A 23,774-nucleotide genomic window follows, 5' to 3' on the forward strand; every position below is an offset into this window, starting at 1 on the left:
TCTCCAAGTTCATGTGGCCGGCATGACTGCATGGAGCGCCATGTAATATAATATAAAATATAATATAATATAATATAATATAATATAATATAATATAATATAATATAATATATAATTAATATAATATATACAATATAATATATTGTATATACATATATTGATAATAAATATACAATATAATATATCTTTTGGACAGGGGCTCTGCTATCAAAACAAACACCACAGGGGGTGTCCACCCTTCCCTATGCTATGCAAAGCTAATATAATATAATATTAGTATATCTTCTGAACAGGGGTGCAGATATCAAAACAGGGGGTGTCAACTCTTCTCCATGCTATCAACGCTATTATATTATATTATATTATATTATATTATATTATATTATATTATATTATATTATATTATATTATATATATTTATTATATTATATTTATACCATATCTCTGAACAGGAGCTCTGCTATCAAAACAAACACCACGGGGGGTGTCCAACCCTTCCCTATGCTATCCAAGGCTATTATATTATATTATATTATATTATATTATATATTATTATTATATATATATTATATTATATTATATTATATTATATTATCTTCTGAACAGAGGTACAGCTATTAAAACAAACATCCGAAGTGGTGTCAATCCTTCTCTATGCTTTCCAAAGCTATATTATATTATATTATATTATATTATATTATATTATATTATATTATATTATAATATATATTGGCTTTTGTCCCTGTTCCAATTTACACACACACACATTCAACTTACGAACAAACCTACAGAACCTCTCTTGCTTGTAATTTAAGGATACAATCCTTAGAGAGAGAGCGAGGTAGAAAGGGGTGGGGAAAGAGGCTTTTGGTGAGAATTTCGCCTCAACTCTGCCTGAATGTCTGGAAGAGATATCCCCTCCCCCCCCCCCCCCCCAATTCCTCCTCCTGATACTTTTCCTTAAGATATATAGAAAAAGATATAGATTAGAAATAGATATAGATTAGATATGGCTGTAGATTAGAAATAGATATGGATATAGATATAGATTAGAAATAGATATAGATTACATATGGATATGGATATAGATTAGAAACAGATATAGTTTATATATGGATATAGATTAGAACTAGATATAGATTAGATGTGGATATGGATATAGATCAGAAATAGTTATAGATTAGATATGGATATGGATATAGATTAGAAATAGATATAGATATGGATATGGATATAGATTAGAAATAGATATAAATTGGATATGGATATGGATATAGATAGAGATTAGAGATAGATATAGATTAGATATAAATTAGATGTGGATATGGATATAGATATAGATTAGATATGGATATAGATTAGAAATAGATATAGGTTGGGTAGAGGTAGAGGTAAAGATATAGACAGAGGTAGAGATATATATTATATATGGATGTGGATATGGTTATAGATTAGAAATAGATTGGATAGGGATAGAGGTAGAGGTAACGTAGAGGTAGAGATTTCGTTGGGGGAATAGGTTAGAAATAGATATAAATTAGATATGGATGAGGATATAGACAGAAATTAGAGATAGATATAGATATGGATATGGATATGGATATAGATTAGAAATAGATATAGATTGGATAGGGATAGAGGTAGAAGTAAAGATATAGATAGAGTAGAGATTAGATATGAATATGGATATAGATTAGAAATAGATATAGATTGGATAGGGATAGAGGTAGAGGTAAAGATATAGATATAGGTAGAGGTAGAGATATTGTTGGGGAATAGGTTAGAAATAGATATAAATTAGATATGGATATGAATATAGAGATTAGAGATAGATATAGATTAGGTATGGATATGGAGATAGATATAGAATGGATATGGATATGGATATAGATTAGAAATAGATATAAATTGGATAGGGATAGAGATAGAGGTAAAGATATTGTTGGGGAATAGATTAGATTTAGATATAAATTAGATATGGATATAGATAGAGAGAGATTAGAGATAGATATAGATTAGATGTGGATATGGATATAGATCTAGATTAGATATGGATATAAAACTAGAAATAGATATAGATTGGATAGGGATAGAAGCAGAGGTAGAGGTAAAGATATAGATAGAGGTAGAGATATAGGGGAATAGGTTAGAAATAGATATAAATTAGATATGGGTATGGATATAGATAGAAATTAGAGATAGAGATAGATTAGATATGGATATGGATATAGATTAGAAATAGATATAGATTGGATAGGGATAGGGATAGAGATAGAGGTAGAGGTAGAGGTAGAGGTAGAGGTAGAGGTAGAGGTAGAGATATTATTGTGGGGATATAGACATATATATACAGATATATCTGGTGGAAACTGTCCGCTTTCCTCTCTCTTTCCTGACTTCTTCCCCATCCCATCCCATATTAGATATGAATATGGATATGGATTAGAAATAGATATAGATTGGATAGGGATAGAAGCAGAGGTAGAGGTAAAATATAGATAGAGGTAGAGGTAGAGATATTGTTGGGTTAGATAGGTTAGAAATAGATATAAATTAGATATGGGTATGGATATAGATAGAAATTAGAGATAGATATAGATTAGATATGGATATAGATTAGAAATAGACATAGATTGGGTAGAGGTAGAGAAGAGATAGAGGTATAGGTATAGGTAGAGGTAGAGGTAGAGATATTATTGTGGGGGTATAGACATAGATATATATAGATATATCTGAGGAAACTGCCCGCTTTCCTCTCTCTTTCCTGACTTCTTCTCCATCCCATCCCATATTAGATATGGATATGGATATAGACTAGAAATAGATATAGATTGGATAGGGATAGAGGTAGAGGGTAGAGGTAGAGGTAGAGATATTATTGTGGGGATATAGACATAGATATATAAATATATATCTAGTGGAAACTGCCCGCTTTCCTCTCTCTTTCCTGACTTCTTCCCAAACCCATTCCCTTTATTACCGGGGATGTATTTTGTGTGAACCCTTTCCCCTGTTTTTGAAAGTCCCCCCCCACGAGGAGAAGCATCACCAACAGGAATAGCAGGGCATCAAGCGTGGCCGGTTTTCTTGTCCCTGGACTGACCCCCTCCTTTTGCTCTTTTCTTTTCAAGAGAGAAAGAAAGAGAGGAAAGACGAGGAATGGTGTGGACAGGAGACGCGCGCCTGGCGCTTTGCTCTCAATTTAGAGCCTATATCCTTGCCAAAGGGGAGAAACAAAGGAGGAGAAGGAGGAGAAACTAAAGGAAAAGAGGTTTGGAGGGCTCCCCCCTTTTTTTCCTGTGGTCGCCCAAGGATCCAAGCGGCCCGAGGAAAGCAAGAGAAGGGATAGCTTTGGAGGGATTCTGAATTGAGTGGCAGGAGCTCAGGGGACTTTCTTTGCAATCGGGACATTTGGAGTCTATTCTTCTCGCCTATGCCTCAAAAGGCATATCATTTAAAATGATAAAATTATTATTATTATGAATAATTAATATTAATTATTATTATTATTATTAATAATAATATGAAAATGTTTTGTTATTATTATTATAATAAATTATAACTTATAATACATATAATTATTTATAATAAATAAAATAATATTTTTTATAAATAAAAATATTTTTAATATTTTTATATATAAATAAAAATGCAATGTTCGTTTGTGGGATGAACAGAACTCAAAAACCACTGGATGAGCTGACACAAATTTGGACACTACACCCCAATCAGACCAATGAGTAACCATCACTCATAAAAAACCTTGAAAAACACAGCAGAAGAGACTTAAAAAGCCAAAACACACACACACACACACACATATATATATATATATATATAACAATGCATGGGCAAAACCACACACACATATATAGACGCCCAAACACACATATATACACAAATATACACACTGCTCATTGGAGGGAAGGATAGTAGAGGCAAAGATAAAGTTCTTTGGCCACATCATGAGAAGAAAATCTCACCCTTACCAGGACTCCTTATAATGCATTATATGGCAGTATAGATCCAGGGTTACTATTATTATTATTATTATTATTATTATTATTAATTACTGACACAATTGAGAAGACAGGAAAGTTTAGAGAAGACAATTATGCTGGGGAAAATAGAAGGAAAAAGGAAGAAGGGCCAAACAAGGGCGAGATGGATGGATGGCATCCTTGAAGGGAATGGATTGACCTTGAAGGAGCTGGGGGTGGTGACGGTCCGACAGGGAGCTCTGGCGTGGACTGGTCCATGAAGTCACGGTCGGAAACGACTGAAGGAATGAACAACAACAACAACAATTACTGATATAATATGGAAGGAGCTGGGGTGGTGACGGCCGACAGGGAGCTCTGGCGTGGGCTGCTCCATGAGTCTGAAACGACTGGAAGAGTCGGAAAGGACTGGAACAACAACATATAAAAAAACACATATACATAGACTTGGCCAAAGCAACGCCTGACAAGGGACAGCTAGTTATTATTAATGATAATAATATTAATAACAATATTATTAATAACTAGCTGTCCCCTGTCAGGCGTTGCTTTGGCCAAGTTTATGTATATGTGTACACCCACACATATACACCCATAAAGCACATATAGATAGACTGGGCCAAAGCAACGCCTGGCAGGGGACAGCTAGTTATTATTATTATTATTATTATTATTATTATTATTATTATTATTATTGATATTATTATTATTAATAACTAGCTGTCCCCTTCCAGCGTTGCTTTGGCCAAGTTTATGTATATGTGTACACCCACACATATACACCCACAAAGCACATATACATGACTGGGCCAAAGCAACGCCTGACAGGGGACAGCTAGTATTAATAATATTATTATTAATAACTAGATGTCCCCTGCCAGGCGTTGCTTTGGCCCAGTCTATGTATATCTATTTTGTGGGTGTATGTGTGTGTATGTTGTTGTTCCAGTCATTTCCGACTCTTCGTGACCTCATGGACCAGCCCAGGCCAGAGCTCCCTGTCCGCCATCACCACCCCAGCTCCTTCCATATTATTATCAGTAATAGTTGTTGTTCATTTGTTCAGTCGTTTCCGACTCTTCGACTCTTCGTGACTTCATGGACCAGTCCACGCCAGAGCTCCTCGCCACCCCCATTTTCGGGGGATATGGCCATGGTCTAGAGGCATTCTCTCCTGACGTTTCGCCTGCATCTATGGCAAGCATCCTCAGAGCACCTTGGTGGAGAGTGACTAATTAAGAAATAAAGTGAAGTGAAGTGAACTGAAGTGAAGAGGTAGTGAGGCCATGAAGGCCATGGAAGCCTTTGACAATATTAATATTATTATTATTAATATTATTAATAAATTAGTACTATTACTGATCCATACTTCAAATACTATTAGTACTATTAGTACTAATTACTAATATTAGTACTATTACTGATTAGTACTATTAGTACTAATTACTGAGGATAATTACTATTACTAGTAATTATTATCAGTACTATTAGTACTATTACTGATAATAATATGGAGTACTATTGGGTTGTTGTAGGTTTTTTCGGGCTGTATGGCCATGCTCTAGAGGCATTCTCTCCTGACGTTTCGCCTGCATCTATGGCAAGCATCCTCAGATCCTGAGCCCATGAAGGCCATAATAATACTATTATTAATAGTATTAGTACTATTACTGATCCATACTTCAAATACTATTAGTACTATTAGTACTAATATTAGTACTATTACTGATTATTAGTACTATTAGTACTAATTACTGATAATAATTACGATTATTACTAATTATTATCAGTACTATTAGTACTATTCTTGATAATAATATGGAGTACTATTGGGTTGTTGTAGGTTTTTTCGGGCTATATGGCCATGGTCTAGAAGCATTCTCTCCTGACGTTTCGCCTGCATCTATGGCAAGCATCCTCAGAGGTAGTTGAGCCCATGAAGGCCATGAAAGCCTTCGACAATATTAATATTATTATTATTATTATTAATATTATTAATAATATTAGTACTATTACTGATCCATACTTCAAATACTATTAGTACTATTACCGATAATAATTACGATTATTAGTAATTATTATCAGTACTATTAGTACTATTTCTGATAATAATATGGAGTACTATTGGGGTTGTAGTTTTTTTCGGGCTATATGGCCATGGTCTAGAGAGGCATTCTCTCCTGACGTTTCGCCTGCATCTATGGCAAGCATCCTCAGAAGTAGTGAGGTCTGTGGAGTACTATTCCTGATAATAATATGGAGGAGTTTTGGTTGTTGTTGTTGTTGGCAAGCTGCACTTAAAGGCAAGGACCCAAATGGAGAAATCTAAGCCTTGGAGGAACTCAACCTCCAAGTTGAAATAACTTCATCAATGCTGTTTGACAACAATGCCTTGACTCAACTATTACTGATAATAATATGGAGTACTATTGAGTTGTTGTAGGTTTTTTCGGGCTGTATGGCCATGGTGTGTAGAGGCATTCTCTCCTGACGTTTCGCCTGCATCTATGGCAAGCATCCTCAGAGGTAGTGAGGTCTATGGAGTGCTATTACTGATAATAATATGGAGTACTATTGGGTTGTTGTAGTTTTTTTCCGGGCTGTATGGCCATGGTCTAGAGGCATTTCTCTCCTGACGTTTCGCCTGCATCTATGGCAAGCATCCTCAGAGGTAGTGAGCCCATGAAGGCCATGAAAGCCTTCGACAATATTAATATTATTATTAATATTAATATTATTAATAATATTAGTACTATTACTGATCCATACTTCAAATACTATTAGTACTATTACTGATTAGAACTAGTAGTACTATTCCTGATAATAATATGGAGTACTATTGGGTTGTTGTAGTTTTTTTCGGGCTATATGGCCATGCTCTAGAGGCATTCTCTCCTGACGTTTCGCCTGCATCTATGGCAAACATCCTCAGAAGTAGTGAGGTCTGTGGAGTACTATTACTGATAATAATATGGAGTACTATTGGGTTGTTGTAGGTTTTTTCGGGCTGTATGGCCATGGTCTAGAAGCATTCTCTCCTGACGTTTCGCCTGCATCTATGGCAAGCATCCTCAGAGGTAGTGAGGTCTATGGAGTACTATTCCTGATAATAATATGGAGGAGTTTTTGTTGTTGCTTTTGGCAAGCTGAAGTCTTAAAGGCAAGAACCCGAATGTAGAAATCTAAGCCTTGGAGGAACTCAACCTCCAAGTTGAAATAACTTCATCAACGTGTGGAACAATGCAGTTTGACAACAATGCCTTGACTCAATGCTATGTGTAGGATCTTGGGAGTTGGTGCCTCACCAAACTACACATCCCAGGCTTCAATAGCAGCCAGTGTTTACATCCATGCTAAAAACCACAACTTTCCTCCTGAATTCTCCACCTTTTACTACCTCTTTGCCTTTAATAAAGATAGGGAAGCCTCAAACAGCTCAAACAGACCCCCCCCCCCTTCCAAAAGCTCAATGAAGAGCCCCCAATGAAGAGGAGAAGCCAAATAATGAGCTCCCCCCCCCCTTCTCCTCCTTCCTGGCTAATTATTTCTCTTTTTCTCTTGTCGGCTCCTAATCCGCACGTGGATACACTTTGTCCCCAGACGAAAGGAAGCCCCCTTCACGCTGTAATAGGCTTGGTCGCCAGATCAGCCGAGGGAAATCGCCGCTTAGAGGGGATTAACTCGAGGAACCCACTGCCCCGTCTTGAGACCCCTCAAATCTGGGTGGAAAAGTCGCCCTCCGGCTTGCCAAACTCCGGCTCATCCGCGAGCGAAAAGGCTTAGGCGAGGAGTGCTCAGAACTGGCGCTTCAGCTCTCCTTCTCCCTTCCTCATTCGCTCCCTTTTCTCCCTCTCTTTCTTTCCCTTCTGGGTCACAGCTGCTCCAAACGCTTCAGGAAAGGGATGGAAGGAGGATCTGGCTCCTTTAAAGGGGTTCATTTGAGCCCCAGGCTTTGTGGTTGACCATCCTCTTTTCTCCAGACACTGAGAGTCTTTCTTTTCTTATATTATATTATTTTACTTTATATTTTATATTTTTATTATTATTTCATATTATTTTATTTCATATTATTTATTTTATATTTTGTATTTTGTATTTTATATTTTATATTTTATAGTTTGTATTTTGTATTTTGTATTTTGTATTTTGTATTTTGTATTTTGTATTTTGTATTTTATATTTTTATTATATTTATTTCATATTATTTATTTCATATTATTTATTTTATATTTTATATTTATATTATTTATTATTTCATATTATTTATTTCATATTATTTATTTTATAGTTTGTATTTTATATTTTATATTTTATATTATTATTATTATTATTATATTTATTTCATATTATTTATTTCATATTATATATTTTTATTTTTTATTATTATTTCATATTATTTATTTTATATTTTATATTTTATATTTTGTATTTTATATTTTATATTATTATTATTTCATATTATTTATTTTATAGTTTGTATTTTGTATTTTATATTTTATATTTTATATTATTATTATTTCATATTATTTATTTCATATTATATATTTTTATTTTATATTATTATTTCATATTATTTATTTTATATTTTATATTTTATATTATTTTATATTTTATATTATTTACTAGCCGTCCCCTGCCACGCGTTGCTGTGGCCCACATGGGGGTTCTGTATGGGAGGTTTGGCCCAGTTCTATCGTTGGTGGGGTTCAGAATGCTCTGTGATTGTAGGTGAACTATAAATCCCAGCAACTACAACTCCCAAATGTCAAGATTCTGTTTTCCCCAAACTCCACATTCGGGCATATTGAGTATTCGTTTTGACTTTGGTCCAGATCCATCATTGTTTGAGTCCACAGCACTCTCTGGATGTAGGTGAACTACAACTCCAAAACCAAAGGACACTGCCCACCAAACCCTTCCAGCATTTTCTGTTGGTCATGGGAGAACTGTGTGCCAAGTTTGGTTCAATTCCATCGTTGGTGGGGTTCGGAATGCTCTTTGATTGTAGGTGAACTATAAATCCCAGCAACTACAACTCCCAAATGACAAAATCAATTTTTTTTAGTGAAGGACATACATTGGGTTGTTAGGTGCCTTGGTGTCAAAATTTGGTGTCAATTCGTCCAGTGGTTTTTGAGTTCTGTCAATCCCACAAACGAACCTTACATTTTATTTATATAGATTATTTTATATTATATTTTATATTATTTTTAATTATTATTGATTCATATTATTTATTGTTCTATTTTATATTTTATATTATTTTATTTATATTTTTTTTATTTATATTAAAACATGCAAATGTGAGTAGATCAACAGGTACCGCCCCAGCGGGAAGGTAACAGCGCTCCATGCAGTCATGCTGACCACATGACCTTAGAGTTGTCTACGGACAACGCAGGCTCTTTGGCTTAGAGATGGAGATGAGCACCAACCTCCAGAGTCGGTCACGACTGGACTTAATGCCAGGGGAAAACCTTTACCTTTTTATATTTATATTTTATTTTATTTATATTAAAAAAAACATGCAAATGTGAGTAGATCAATAGGTACCGCTCCGGCGTGAAGGTAACAGCGCTCCATGCAGTCATGACCTTGGAGGTGTCTGACAAGACTTGACTTAATGTCAGGGGCAAACCTTTAGCTTTACCTTTACTTTTTATTATTATATGATTATTACATTCTTACTTTAATATTATTTATTATTTTATTTTATATGTTAATTATTATTATTATTATATTTTATTTTGTTTTTATATTTTATATTATTTTTATTTTTTATATTATTATTACATTTTTTATTTTTATTTAATATTTTTATTTTATTTTATATTTTATTTATGAATAATAATTATATTATATTATATTTTGTTTTATTTTTTATATTTTATCTTATCTTATTTTCATTTTTATTTATTATATTATTATTATATTTTATTTTAATATTATTTATTAATTTATTTTATATTTTATTTATTATTATTATTATTATTATTATATTTCGTTTTATTTTTATATCTTATCTTATCTTATTTTTATTTATTATATTATTATTACATTTTTATTTTATTATTTTATTATTTTCTATTATATTATGTTCTACTCTATTCTATTTTTTTACCCCAGTTTCCTATCCCTGAAGGGTGGGCAAAGCTTGGGTGCAGGTCAAAAAAGGGCTAGGAAAAAATACCAATAATTGTCGAAGTCTTTCATGGCTGGAATCACTGGGTTGTTGTAGGTTTTTCGGGCGATATGGCCAAGTTCTAGAAGCATTCTCTCCTGACGTTTCGCCTGCATCTATGGCAAGCATCCTCAGAGGTTGTGAGGATGTTTGCCATAGATGCAGGTGAAACGTCAGGAGAGAATGCTTCCAGAACATGGCCATATAGCCTGAAAAACCTACAACAACCCAATGCCAATAATGCCAAGGTTTCCAACCCCCTTTGCCTGTCCTAGCCCCCCAAATTTGGGAATATTTGTGGCCAGGAAACCCACATTCTCAGAGAGTTTTAGTGCAGAGAAGTCCATCTAGGAAACTAACAATCCCAGCATTTCTCAGGATAGTGCAATAACAATTCATGCAATGGCTACAAATATGCTTCTGGTCCTTAGCAGGGACAGGAAGAGGTGGAAATCTCCACTCTTTGGTGGCTTGAGATGAGCTGGGCTGGATAGACACTGCCATGTCCAAGCAATCCCAAAGTTACAAACAAGATAGGTTCTGTAGGATTCTTAAGTTGAATTTGTTTGTAAGTGGGAACAGGGACTTTTCAAAGTGTATCTTCTAGCTATATCTCCAGCTATAACTCTCTCTCTCTCTATGTATATATATGGCCAGAGATACACTTTAAACTGTATATATATGAAACTGTATATATATGAAACTGTATATATAATATATATATATATAGAGAGAGAGAGAGAGAGAGAGAGAGATTCATACACACATATACACACAAAAACTATAGATAGATAGATAGATAGATAGATAGATAGATAGATAGATATAGAGAGAGATTCATACACACACATATACATACATACACACACACAAAAATATTAGCTTTAGATGGTATAGGGAAAGGTTTTTGTTTTGCTGACTGTGCCTCTGTTCAGAAGATTTCCCCTCACTTTCTTTTCCTGCAATATAATTAGATTGTTTGTTGTCTCCATAAGGATTGGTGATAAAGCTCCAGTTCAGACACCTTTCCCCCATGATAACTCTTTCAGAAATGAGTTTCCTTTCCCAGGGATAGATTTATCTCACTTCCTGTTGTCTTAGCCCCATTCTTAACTAAGAGTCATTTGTAAGTCGGATGTTTGTAACTCGAGGACTGACTGTTTCAGAATGCAGCTGCTTTGAGCTGGATTATGTGAGTCTAGGCTGCCATATAATCCAGTTCACTATGGTTAATCTGCATTGCATGGCAGTGTAGCTCCAGTCTAGTAGGGATGCTTTGCACTAACAAAGACAACAATAACACACAAGATTTGGACATCAGTCTCCAACACCTCCTTCCTCCTGGTCCTCCTCCTTCTCATCATCTTATTTAGACTCCTGTTGTCTTAGCCCCAGAAGAAGAGGAGGAGGAAGAAGAAGAAGAGGAAGAGGAGGAGGAAGAGTAACTCCCTCCTCCTCCTCCTCCTCCTCCTCTTCTACTTCTTCTTCCTCCTCCTCCTCTTCTTCTTCTACTACTTCCTTCTCCTCCTCTTCTTCTTCTACTTCTTCCTCCTCCTCTTCTTCTTCTACTACTTCTTCCTCCTCCTCTTCTTCTTCTTCCTCCTCCTCCTCCTCTTCTTCTACTTCTTCCTCCTCCTCCTCCTCCTCTTCTTCTTCTTCTACTACTTCCTTCTCCTCCTCCTCTTCTTCTACTTCTTCTTCCTCCTCCTCCTCCTCTTCTTCTACTTCCTTCTCCTCCTCTTCTTCTACTACTACTTCCTTCTCTTCCTCCTCTTCTTCTACTTCTTCTTCTTCTTCCTCCTCCTCCTCTTCTTCTACTTCTTCTTCTTCTTCTTCTTCCTCCTCCTCCTTTTCTTCTTCCTCCTCTTCTTCTTCCTCCTCCTCTTCTACTTCCTCCTCCTCCTCCTCCTGCTCTTTCCTCCTCCTCCTCTTCCTCCTCCTCCACTTCTTCTTCTTTCCCCTCCTCTTCTTCTTCTACTTCTTCTTCCTCCTTCTCCACTTCTTCTTCCTCCTCCTTTCCCTTAAGATTCACTGAATTCAGATGGTGCCTAAGCATCAGGGACTTGCAAGCAGCTGACATTTCCCTATCCCGACTTTTCCTCATCCTCTTTCTAATCTTTCCCAGGGTCCTTGCTTAGATTTTATCTCTGGATCTCAAAGGTTTTTATTTTGACAATCATATTGCAGAAATTACATTCTTAATCCGGATCAAATACAATACATTGGTATGATGGCGTCCCCTCCCTCCTCCTCCTCTCCCCAAATCTATTCATATATGTGTACATAAACATATACACTTTTGGACATAATTGTCCCTCATGCTACCATTCCCCTCTTGCAGTGACCTCTCTTTCTTTAGGTTGAAGACATTCAGATACAACCTTGCCCTTCCTTCCCAGTCAAAAATTACAAGCCTTCTTCCCTTCCCTTCCCTTCTCTCATGTTGCATCCTCCTCTCTTCTTGCATCTAGTTCAGATCTGTTCTTCTGCAAAACTCCTTGGCCTTCCTCACTGAGTCTGGTACATATTGTCTCTCTGAAAAGTGTGAAACTCTATCTCCATACACTTGATCCAAGTCCTCCTCCAGGTCCTCCTCCCCTCCTATGAAACTCTCCAAAGTGCCAACTATATATATCTTCTTCTGTTCCTTCCTTTATGCCACCAAATCCCAAGTTTAGTTTCCCCTTCTCTTGCTTCCACTGGTGTAAACACAAGGCTACTAGATGTTTCTCCAAAATTGTCCCTCAACCTTGCTGTTCTTCTCACTTGATGCACCATCATCGTCATGTCCATCACCATGATCTTCATCTTCATCTTCTGGATTCATCTGGGTCAATGGTTGCCCCACTTCTTTCAGTTCTGTCCTCACTTCTTAATTTTTACTAAGATCAGGATGAACTGATCTCTCATTGCTTCCATCTCAACCAGATTTTTCTGATTTGAATCTCCCATTTTAGCTCTTTCTGTAATCTGGATTGAATCTGGAACCTGCAAAGTAGTCCCTCTGAAAGGCAAAGCATGTTGGGAAGTTGTCTCATTCATCTGTCAGGTGTAACATCACCTCTCTCCTTTTGAAGGAATGGGATGCCACCACATTATGGAGAAGGCTTTGAAGGCAGGAGAGTCACCTATGGAGAGTCATCTATCCTTTAATGCAGTTGCCTTCTGCTGTCTTAGTTCCTTCCTCTGCTGTTGGCACCTAGGACAGGAAGAAGGAGACTCGATTGAGAAGACCTCCCAGATCCACTTATTGAAGGCCCCCCACCGTCATGGGGTTGGGGCAGCGCAGAGGGAGGGAAGGGAGAGTGAGGGAGGAGGAAGAGGGAAGAAGAAGAGGAGGGGGAATTGGAAGGACGAAGAAGAGGAAGAAAAGGAGGAGGAAGAGGGAATGGGGATGGGGAAGCAAAGGAGGAAGGGGGAAGAGGAAGAAGAGAAGAAGAGGGGATGGGGATGAGGAAGAAAAGGAGAAGTAAGAGGAGGAAGGGGGAGGAGGGGAGGACGACGAGAAGGAAGAGGGGAATGGAAGAAGAAGGGGAGGAAGAGGATGGGAAGAGAAAGAAGAGGAAAAGGAGAGGAGGAGGAGGAAGAAGAGAAGGAGCAAGAGGGAATCGGGATGAAGATGAGAATGAAAAGGAGGAGAAAGATGAGGAAGGGGAGAAGGAGGAGGGAAGGACTGCGGGAAGGGAGATGGGAGTGAAAGAAGAAGGGGAGGAAGAGGGGGAAGAGAAAGAAGAGGGGAAGGAGAGGAGGAGGAGGAGGGAATCGGGATGAGGATGAGGAAGAAAAGGAGGAGAAAGATGAGGAAGGGGGAGGAGGAGGTGAGGACGGCGAGAAGGAAGAGGGGAGTGAATGAAGAAGGGGAGGAAGAGGGAGAAGAGAAAGAAGAGGAGAAGGAGAGGAGGAGGAAGAAGAAGAGGAAGACTGAATGAGGATGAGGAAGAAAAAAATGAGAAAGAGGAGGAAGGGGGAAGAGGAGGTGAGGACTACGAGAAGGAAGAGGGGAATGGAAGAAGAAGGGGAGGAAGAGGAGGGAAAGAGAAAGAAGAGGAAAAGGGAAGGCGGAGGACGAGGGACAAGAGGGAATCGGGATGAGGAAGGAAAGGAGGAGAAAGAGGAGGAAGGGGAGAAGGAGGAGGGAAGGACTAGGAGAAGGAAGACGCAAGTGAAAGAAGAAGGGGAGGAAGAGGGGGAAGAGAAAGAAGAGGAGAAGGAGAGGAGGAAGAGGAGGAGGAAGAAGAAAACTGAATGAGAATGAGGAAGAAAAAAAGGAGAAAGAGGAGGAGGGGAGGACGACGAGAAGGAAGAGGGGAGTGAACGAAGAAGGGGAGAAAGAGGAGGGGAAGAGAAAGAAGAGGAAAAGGAGAGGAGGAGGAGGAGGAGGAGGAGGAGGAGGAGGAGGAGGAAGAGGAGAAAGAGGAGGAGGAACAAGAGGGAATTGGGATGAGGATGAGGAAGAAAAGGAGGAGAAAGAGAAGGGGAGACGGAGGAGGGAAGGACTATGAGAAGGAAGGCGGGAGTGAAAGAAGAAAGTGAGGAAGAGGGGGAAGAGAAAGAAGAGGAGAAGGAGAGGAGGAGGAGGAGGAGGAGGAGGAAGACTGAATGAGGAGGAAGGGGGAGGAGGAGGGGAGGACGACGAGAAGGAAGAGGGGAGTGAATGAAGAAGGGGAGGAAGAGGAGGGGAAGAGAAAGAAGAGGGGAAGGAGAGGAGGAGGATGACTGAATGAGGATGAGGAAGAAAAGAAGGAGAAATAGGAGGAAGTAAGGAGAAAGAAGAGGAAGAGGAGGGAGAAGGACAGAAGGGAGAGGAGAAGAAAGAAGAAAAGGAAGCAAGGAGGGGAGGAAGAAGAGGAGGAGGGAAGGGGAGGAGGGGAAAAAGAAGAAGGGAAGGTGGAGGTGGAAGAGGAAGAGAAGGCTCCTTCAGCTCAAATGGGCTTCTCTCGCCCCCAGAATCCACTTTTCCCTCCACCTCGATGCCAGGTTGCCACAATCTGTCCAGAGTAGCCAATGCAAGAAAGCTTGAGCTGGGAAAGAGCAGAGAAAGCACACCTTAACAATCCTTGCCGGAGCGACCTGTGTCTCCAAGGATGAGACGCACTGGGCGAGAGAGAGGCCAGATCAAGAACGAATTCGGTCCTTTCTGCCGGAACCGATTCTTTCCCCCTCCTGCGGTTCCTGGGTCTGTTTCCTGCGACCCCAGTTTCCGCCCCAAGATCTCTTGTCTCTTAATTGCATTACTTACAGTAAATAGGCAGCCCTGCTGTTGAAACAAGGCAACCGCGTCTCTTGTTTGATGAATGCGCAGCTCGGCTTATTTCACTCCATTGCCTTGAGCCGCTCGGTGGAAAACGGCGGGTTCAAGACAGTCATTTCAAGGATTTCATCCATCTATCTCGCCCTTCCTTTTTCCTTCCAAGGGGAAGAAGGGGTGGGATTATTATGGGCTACTCCAGAATGTCTTGAGCCGGTTTCCTCCTCAGCCACCTGCCAAAAGACCACAAAGAAAGGAGGAAGCCATGAAAATGAACAAAATCTGGCTACCAGTATTAAAAAATTCTAAAATTGCAACAGCACAACAACAGAGAGGGAGCAAACAAGGACATCTAATCACCTCTCAACAAAAGTTTGCCCCAGGCACAGTCAGGCCATTGTATGGTCAGTTGAAACATTCACACCTAGCTCCAGCAGACAAGGTGGTCAGTTGAGCTATTCACCCCTAGCTCCAGCAGACAAAAGTCCTTTGTCCCACCCTGGTCATTCCACAGATATATAAACCCTTTTGCTTAGTTCCAACAGACCTTACTACCTCTGAGGATGCTTGCCATAGATGCAGGCGAAACGTCAGGAGAGAATGCTTCCACACCATGGCCATATAGCCCGAAAAAAATCTACAACAACCCAGAGGAGTGCATTCTTCGGTCAGGAAAACTGACTTGCTCCCCCCCCCCCCCCTCAAGAAGCTCGGAGCACAATCCCCTCCCCAAATAAAAGGCCACCTTGGTCAGCAAGGGATCAGTAGTTTCCCTCACTTTGTCCCTTCTTCCTCGGCCCTTCTCCCTCCCTTCATTTTTTCTTAGTTTTTCCTTCCTACTTTCCCCCTTCCTTCCTCCCTTCTTCCGTCCTTCTTTCCTCCATCCTTCATTCATCCTTTCCTTCTTTCATCCCTCCCTCCATCCCGTCCCTCCTTCCTTCATCCCTTTCTTTTATCCCTCTTTTCTGTCCTTCTTTCCTCCCTCCCCCTTTCCTCCTCCTTCCCTTCCTTCTTTCGATCTTCTTTCCTCCTTTCTTTCCTTACTCCCCCTTCCTTCCTCACTGCCTTCCTTCATCTCTTCCTCCTGCCCCTGCTTTTTCCTTCCCCTTTTTACATTCCCTCCTTTCTCCCACTTTTTACCTTCATCTCTTTTTTACTTTCCTTCTTTTTTAAATACCTTCCTTCCCACTTTTTACCTTTTTTTATCCCTCCCTCTTTCACCCTTTCTTTTTTTCCTTCATCCTATCTTCCTCCCTTCCTCAATCTTTTTGCCTCCTCACCCTCCTTTTATAATTTTCTCCCATTCGTCCTTTCTCCCACTTTTTACCTTCCTTCATCCCTTCCTTCCTTCTTCTTTCGTTCCTCCCTTCTTTTTACCTTCCCTCCTTTTTGATACCTTCCTCCTGTCCTTCGGTCCCACTTTTCCCCTTCTTTATCTCTCCCTTCTTTCATCCACCTTCATCCCTTCCTTCTGTCCTCCTTTTTTTCATCCCTTCCTCTCTCCATCCCATCCCTCCTTCCTTTCCATTTTTTACCTTCATTCACCCCTTCCTTTATCATTCCCTTCTTTCTTTTCTTCTTTCCTTCCTCTTCCTTCCTCCCTCCCTCCTTTCCCTCCTTTTTCCTCCCCTTTTTTTCTTCCCTCCTTTCTTTTTAAAATACCTTCCTCCTGTCCCACCGTTATCGCTCCCTCCTTTCCTCCCTTTTTCCTTCATTCGTTCTTTTCTTCCTTCTTTCCTCCTTCCCGTCTTTCCTTCCTTCCTTTCCAATTTTTTATCTTCCTTCACCCCTTCCTTCTTTCCTTTATTCCTCCCTTCATTCCTTTTCCTTTCCTCTATCCTTTCCTTAATCCTATCTTCCTTCTCTCCTCCCTTCCTCCCCCTTTTCACCTTCCTTCTTTCTTATCTTCCGTCCTTCCCCCGACTTTTTACCTCCCTCCCGTCTTTCCTTCCTTCCTTTCCACTTTTAATCTTCCTTCACTCCTTCCTTCTTTTCTCCCATTCCTTTTTCTCCTTTCCTCCTTCATCCTGTCTTTCTTCCCTCCTCCTTCCCCCCTTTTTTACCTTCTCTCCTTCCCTCTTCCTTCCGTCCTTCCCCCCCACTTTTTACCTCCTTCCTTCCTTTCCACGTTTTTATCTTCCTTCACTCCTTCCTTCTTTTATCCCACCCTTCTTTTCTTTTTCTCCCTCCCTCCTTCATCTGTCTTTCTTTCCTCCTTCTTTCTTCCTCCTTTTTTACCTTCTTTCCTTCCCTTTTCCTCCCGTCCTTCCCCCCATTTTTTACCTCCCGTCTTTCCTTCCTTCCTTTCCACTTTTTTTCCACTTCACCCCTTCCTTCTTTTATCCCTCCCTTCTTTCCTTCTTTCCTTTCCCCCCTCTCTCCTTCATCCTGTCTTTCTTCCCTCCTCCCTTCTCCCCCTTTTTTACCTTCTCTCCTTCCCTTTTCCTTCCGTCCTTCCCCCCACTTTTTACCTCCTTCCTTCCTTTCCACTTTTTTTATCTTCCTTCACCCCTTCCTTCTTTTATCCCTCCTTTCTTTCCTTTTTCTCCCTCTTTCTATCATCCTGTCTTTCTTCCCTCCTCCCTTCTTCCCCCTTTTTTACCTTCTCTCCTTCCCTCTTCCTTCCGTCCTTTCCCCCACTTTCCTTCCCTTCTTTCCTCCCTTCCTTCCTGGTCCCATCAGGAGAGAACGTCTTTCCTTCCTTCCTTCGTTCCTTCCTTCATTCCTTCCTTCTTTCCTTCCCACTTTTTTTACCTTCCTTCACTCCTTCCTTCTTTTATCTCTTTCCTTTTTCTCCTTTCCTCCTTCAATCTGTCTTTCTTCTCTCCTCCCTTCTTCCCCTTTTTTACCTTCTCTCCTTCCCTCTTCCTTCCGTCCTTTCCCCCCACTTTCCCTCCTTTCTTTCCTCCCTTCCTTCCTGGTCCCATCAGGAGAGAACTGCCTTCAAAGGAGCCAAGTCTTCTCCCCCCCTTTTCCCATTGTAAAGAGTTTTTAAAAGGGGGGGGGGACTTGAACTTGGGCTGGAGGGAGAGACCAAAGAAGGGAGCCCGGCCTCCTCTTCCCCTCTTTTTCCTTCCTTCCTTCCTCTCTCTTGGGGGGGGGGGGGTGTTCCTCGGATCCCCCCTCCTCTTCCTCCTCGGGCAGATTTGTCACTCATGGGGGGGGGGAGGTGAGGGAAGGGAGGGGGCCTTGGAGGAGTTTGACAGCTCTTTGTTGTCTGTATAAGAAGAAGAGGAGGGGGAGGGAAGGAGAGGGAAGGGGGGAGCGGCGGGTGGCAGCTCCTCCTCCTGAATTATCCAAAATGGGTTGGCTCTCGCCTTCGACAAATTGGACAGAGCGCCGGAGAGCCACAGTCCCAAACCGAGAGGCAGAGCTGGGAGAGGCTTTTTTTGAGGCAGAAAGGGGGAAAAAGAGCAAAGAGAAACCCCTTTAGTGGTTGTCTTTTTGTCACCCCGCCTTTGGGGTGTTGTGGTGCGGTTTCCGGGGCTGTATGGCCGTCCTCTAGCAGGATTTCTTTGCTCCTTTCCTTTGCCTTTGCCTGTTTGTCTGCCCGGGGCTGTATGGCCGTCCTCTAGCAGGATTCATCTCCTCCTTTCCTTTGCCTTTGCCTGTTTGTCTGCCCCGTCTCCTTCCTTCCCTCTCTTCTCTTTCTCTCAATCAGGAGGAAGCGGCGGCCGCGTCGACGGCCCGCGGTGCGCGCCCTGCCCCGCTGCTCTCTGTCCCCGTCCCACTCCCCCTCCACCCTTTTTCCTTCCTTCCTTCCTCCTTTTCCCCTTGCTTTCCCCTTCTTTTGGGTCCCCTGCGGGCCTCTCCCCCCTTCTCCCCGCTTCGGATGCTGTGAAGCCGGCGTCGGAGACTCTGGGGCCCGTCTATGGAAATAGTGGGGTGCCGAGCCGAAGGCAACGCGTGTCCGTTCCGCCCGCCCGCCATGCTTTTCCACGGCATCTCCGGGGGCCACATCCAGGGCATCATGGAGGAGATGGAGCGGCGCTCCAAGACCGAGTCGCGCCTGGCCAAAGCCGGGCAGGTCAACGGACGGGAAGCGGTAAGAGGAAGGGAGGAAGGAAGGGGCATGGGGGGCAGGGGGGGGGAGAAGAGGGAGGGAAGGAGTCCAACTCTCCAAACGTCCAGTTCTTGTGGGTTTTTTGGGCTATATGGCCATGTTCTAGAGGCATTTCTCTAGAACATGGCCATATAGCCCGAAAAAACCTACAAGAACTGAGTGATTCCAGCCATGAAAGCCTTCGGCAATACATTCTCCAAACGTCTCCAATCAGAGGTAATTTTCAACCCTAAGCAAACAGTATTTTGGCGCACCCCCCCCCCTCACCAATCATTGATATATATTTTCTGTTTGTCGTGGGAGTTCTGTGTGCCATATTTGGTTCAATTCCATCATTGGTGGAGTTCAGAATGTTCTTTGGTTGTAGGTGAACTATACATCCGAGTAACTAAACTTGTCGCATTTGCTCCCTTGCCTGGCCCGCTTTGGGTCCGGAGGCGTGCCTGAAGACCCTGGCGTGTGCACCAAAAATCACCTAGCAGTGGGGGGGGGGGGGGGGGGGGAGCCTCGGCTTTCTTTTTTTTTTTTTTTGCGCCCCTGGCAAAAAAAAAAAGTGTTCTGCGACCGCTTACTTAGCGTAATGGATGAGCCGCCCCTGTCTCCATTCCCATCTAAAACCTCATCATACACAAAAGATAGGAAAACAACGCTTCCCCCCTTTGGACATTCAGGCTGGGTCTAGGCTAAAATGTGAAAGGTTTTAGGCTAGGAAATTAGTTTGAAAAAGTTTAACCTTTCGTTAGCACAACTGCAGCAGAGTCAAAACACAACGGAATTGCGCTGGTGTGTAGTTAGAGCTTGCTTTAAAAAGGGAAACACAAAAATACTGTGAGTTTTTCAGACTGTATGGCCATCTTCATACTGTATGGCCACAAAATAATAATAATAATAATAATAATAATGATATATCTTACATATTATATATTATAATAATGTATTTTGTTGCTGTGAGTTTTTCAGACTGTATGGCCATCTTCAGGCTGTATGGACATGTACGGCTACAAAATAAATAAATAATAATAATAATATTTATATTATATATTATATATTATAATAATTATATATATATATATATATATATATATATATATAATTATAATAATAATAATAATGTATTTTGTTGCTGTGAGTTTTTCAGACTGTATGGCCATCTTCAGGCTGTATGGCCATGTATGGCCACAAAATACATAATAATAATAATCTACTAACAAAGACACAAGTGTTTGACTTGTGATTTTGTGATACTAAATCCTCGTTTGTTGTGACATACTGTGAGTTTGTGTCAGTAATAATAATAATAATAATAATAATAGGGAAGTGTCCGACTTGTGAAGCAGAGTCAAAACAAAACGGAATTGAGCTGATGTGTAGTTAGAGCTTGCTTTGAAAAAGGAAACACAAAAATACTGTGAGTTTTTCAGACTGTATGGCCATCTTCAGGCTGTATGGCCACATAATAATAATAATAATAATACTCTACTAACAAAGACACAAGTATTCAACTTGTGATTTTGTGATACGAAATCCTCGTTTGCTGTGACATACTGTGATTTTGTATCAGTAAAATAATAATAATAATAATAATAATAATAATAATAAGTGGGATGTGTTTGACTTGTGAAGCAGAGTCAAAACACAACGGAATTGAGCTGATGTATAGTTAGAGCTTGCTTTAAAAAAGGAAACACAAAAATACTATGAGTTTTTCAGACTGTATGGCCATCTTCAGGCTATATGGCCATGTATGGCCACAAAATAAATAATAATAATAATAATAATAATAATAATAATAATAATGATGATGATGATAATTGGGAAGTGTTTGACTTGTGATTTTGTGATACGAAATCCAGCATATAGATCTCGTTTGCTGTGACATGCTGTGGTTTTGTATCAGTAAAATAATAATAATAATAATAATAACAACAATAATAAGTGAGAAGTGTTCGACTTGTGAAACAGCCAAAATACAACAGAATTGAGCTGATCTCGTATCACAAAATCACAAGTCGACCACTTTGTTTGTAGATTATTATTATTATTATTATTATTATATATTTTCAGAATTGAGCTGATTATTATTATTATACTACATTTATACCCCACCCTTCTCACCCCAGTGGGGGACTCAGGGTGGCTTACAATCCATGGCATACAATGCCGCATTACACATATAATGAGAAACATAACATATGAATTTAAACAAATAACATCAACTTAAACATACAATTAGTAAACACGAGATAATAATTCGAATGTAAATAAAATAACAAGTTTAGAAGTAATTCAAATAGAAATACAATAAAAAAGCTTAAAAGTAGTATAGTTAGAGCTTGCTTTTAAAAAGGAAACACAAAAAATACAGGTGGGTTGCTGTGAGTTTTTCAGGCTGTATAGCCATCTTCAGGCTGTATAGCCATGTACGGCCACAAAATACATTATTATTATTATTATTATTATTATTATTATTGGTGGGAAGTGTTCGACTTGTGATTTTTTGATATGAAATCCAGCATATAGATCTCCTTTGCTGTGACATACTGTAGTTTTGTGTCAGTAAAATAATAATAATAATAATAATAATAATAATAATAATATGCTGGGATCTGTTTTAGTGAGCCCAATAAACCCCTATTTGCCAATAGCTGATTTGCCAATGTATGGTCACAAAATCTATATCAATAAAAATGTAATGTTTGTTTGTGGGATTAACATAACTCAAAAACTACTGGACAAACTGACAAGAAATGTGGACACTATACCCCTAACAGACTAATGAGTGACCATCACTCATAAATCCCCCTAAACAAACAGCAGAAAGGACTTAAAACCCCAAAAATCTAAATGACAAAAAGCTAAATCACATACAGAAAAAGGGAAGGGAGAGGGAGGGAGAGAAGAGGAGAATGAAAGAAAGAGAGAAAGAGGGAGTGAAAGAAAGAAGGAAAAGAGCAAAGGAAGGAAGGAAAGAGGTAGAGAAGGAAGAAAGGAGAGAAATTGGAAGGAAAGGAAAAAAGGGAAAGAAAGAGGTAGAGATGGAAGAAAGGAGAGAAAGCGGAAGGAAAAGAAAAAAGGGAAAGAAAGAAAGAGGTAGAGAAGGAAGGATAGAAAGCGGAAAGAAAAGAAAAAGGGAAAGAAGGAAAGAGGTAGAGAAGGAAGGAAGGAGAGAAAGCGGAAGGAAAAGAAAAAGGGAAAGAAAAAAGAGGTAGAGAAGGAAGGAAGGATAGAAAGCGGAAGGAAAAGAAAAAGGGAAAGAAGGAAAGAGGTAGAGAAGGAAGGAAGGAGAGAAAGTGGAAGGAAAAGAAAAAGGGAAAAAAGGAAAGAGGTAGAGAAGGAAGGAAGGAGAGAAAGCGGAAGGAAAAGAAAAAGGGAAAGAAAGAAAGAGGTTGAGATGGAAGAAAGGAGAGAAAGCGGAAGGAAAATAAAAAAGGGAAAGAAGGAAGGAGGTAGAGAAGGAATGAAGGAGAGAAAGCGGAAGGAAAAGAAAAAGGGAAAGAAAGAGGTAGAGAAGGAAGGAAGGAAGGAAAGAAGGAGAGAAAGAGGGATGGAAGGTTACCCACAGTAACGCTTGGCGGGTACAGCTAGTACATAATAATAATAATAATAATAATAATAATAATAATAATAATAATAATAATAATTTAGTTCCTGTGAGTTTTCCGGGCTTTATGGCCATGTTCCAGAATAATAATAATAATAATAATAATAATAATAATAATCTTTATTTGTACCCCGCTACCATCTCCCCAAGCCCACAACACATCAATAAACAAAACATCAAATAAAACAATCAATAGAATACAATTCATATAAATCACATAAACAAAAATAAGCAATAAACAATCAATAGTGACATACAAGTATTTAAAACCGACTTGAACATTTTCAGAGAGAAGTGAGTGAATGCAGTCAGTCCTAACTCAATGGTAAAGTGCATTTTGAGGGCACATTGCTGAGAGTTTTCCTTATTCTGGGAAGGCACACTAGAACAACCACGTTTTCAGGCTCCTCCTAAAGACTGCCAGAGTTGGGGCATGCCTGATCTCCCTGGGAAGCATTCTCTCCTGACGTTTTGCCCACATCTATGGCAGGCATCCTCAACCAGACAAGAGTTCTTTCTCCCACCCAGGACATCATTCCACTGGATATATACACTTGCCTAGTTTCCAACAAACCTCTCAACCTCTGAGGATGCCTGCCATAGATGTGGGCGAAACGTCAGGAGAGAGTGCTTCTGGAACGTGGCCATACAGCCGGGGAAAACTCACAGAAACCCAGTAA

At 39.9% G+C, this 23,774-nt stretch overlaps 1 protein-coding gene across 1 annotated transcript in view; it reads left to right on the forward strand.

Moving 5' to 3' along the window:
• Positions 1-23,774, forward strand: part of LHX9 (LIM homeobox 9) — an 84,561-nt gene that overhangs the window by 1,716 nt on the left and 59,071 nt on the right. Inside the window, 1 exon segment of the mRNA XM_067467568.1 lies at positions 19,092-19,475. Within this exon segment, the coding sequence (XP_067323669.1) occupies positions 19,302-19,475 (174 nt within the window). The 5' untranslated portion in view covers positions 19,092-19,301.

This window comes from Anolis sagrei, chromosome 4, assembly GCF_037176765.1.
Source record: "Anolis sagrei isolate rAnoSag1 chromosome 4, rAnoSag1.mat, whole genome shotgun sequence".
NCBI lineage: Eukaryota > Metazoa > Chordata > Lepidosauria > Squamata > Dactyloidae > Anolis > Anolis sagrei.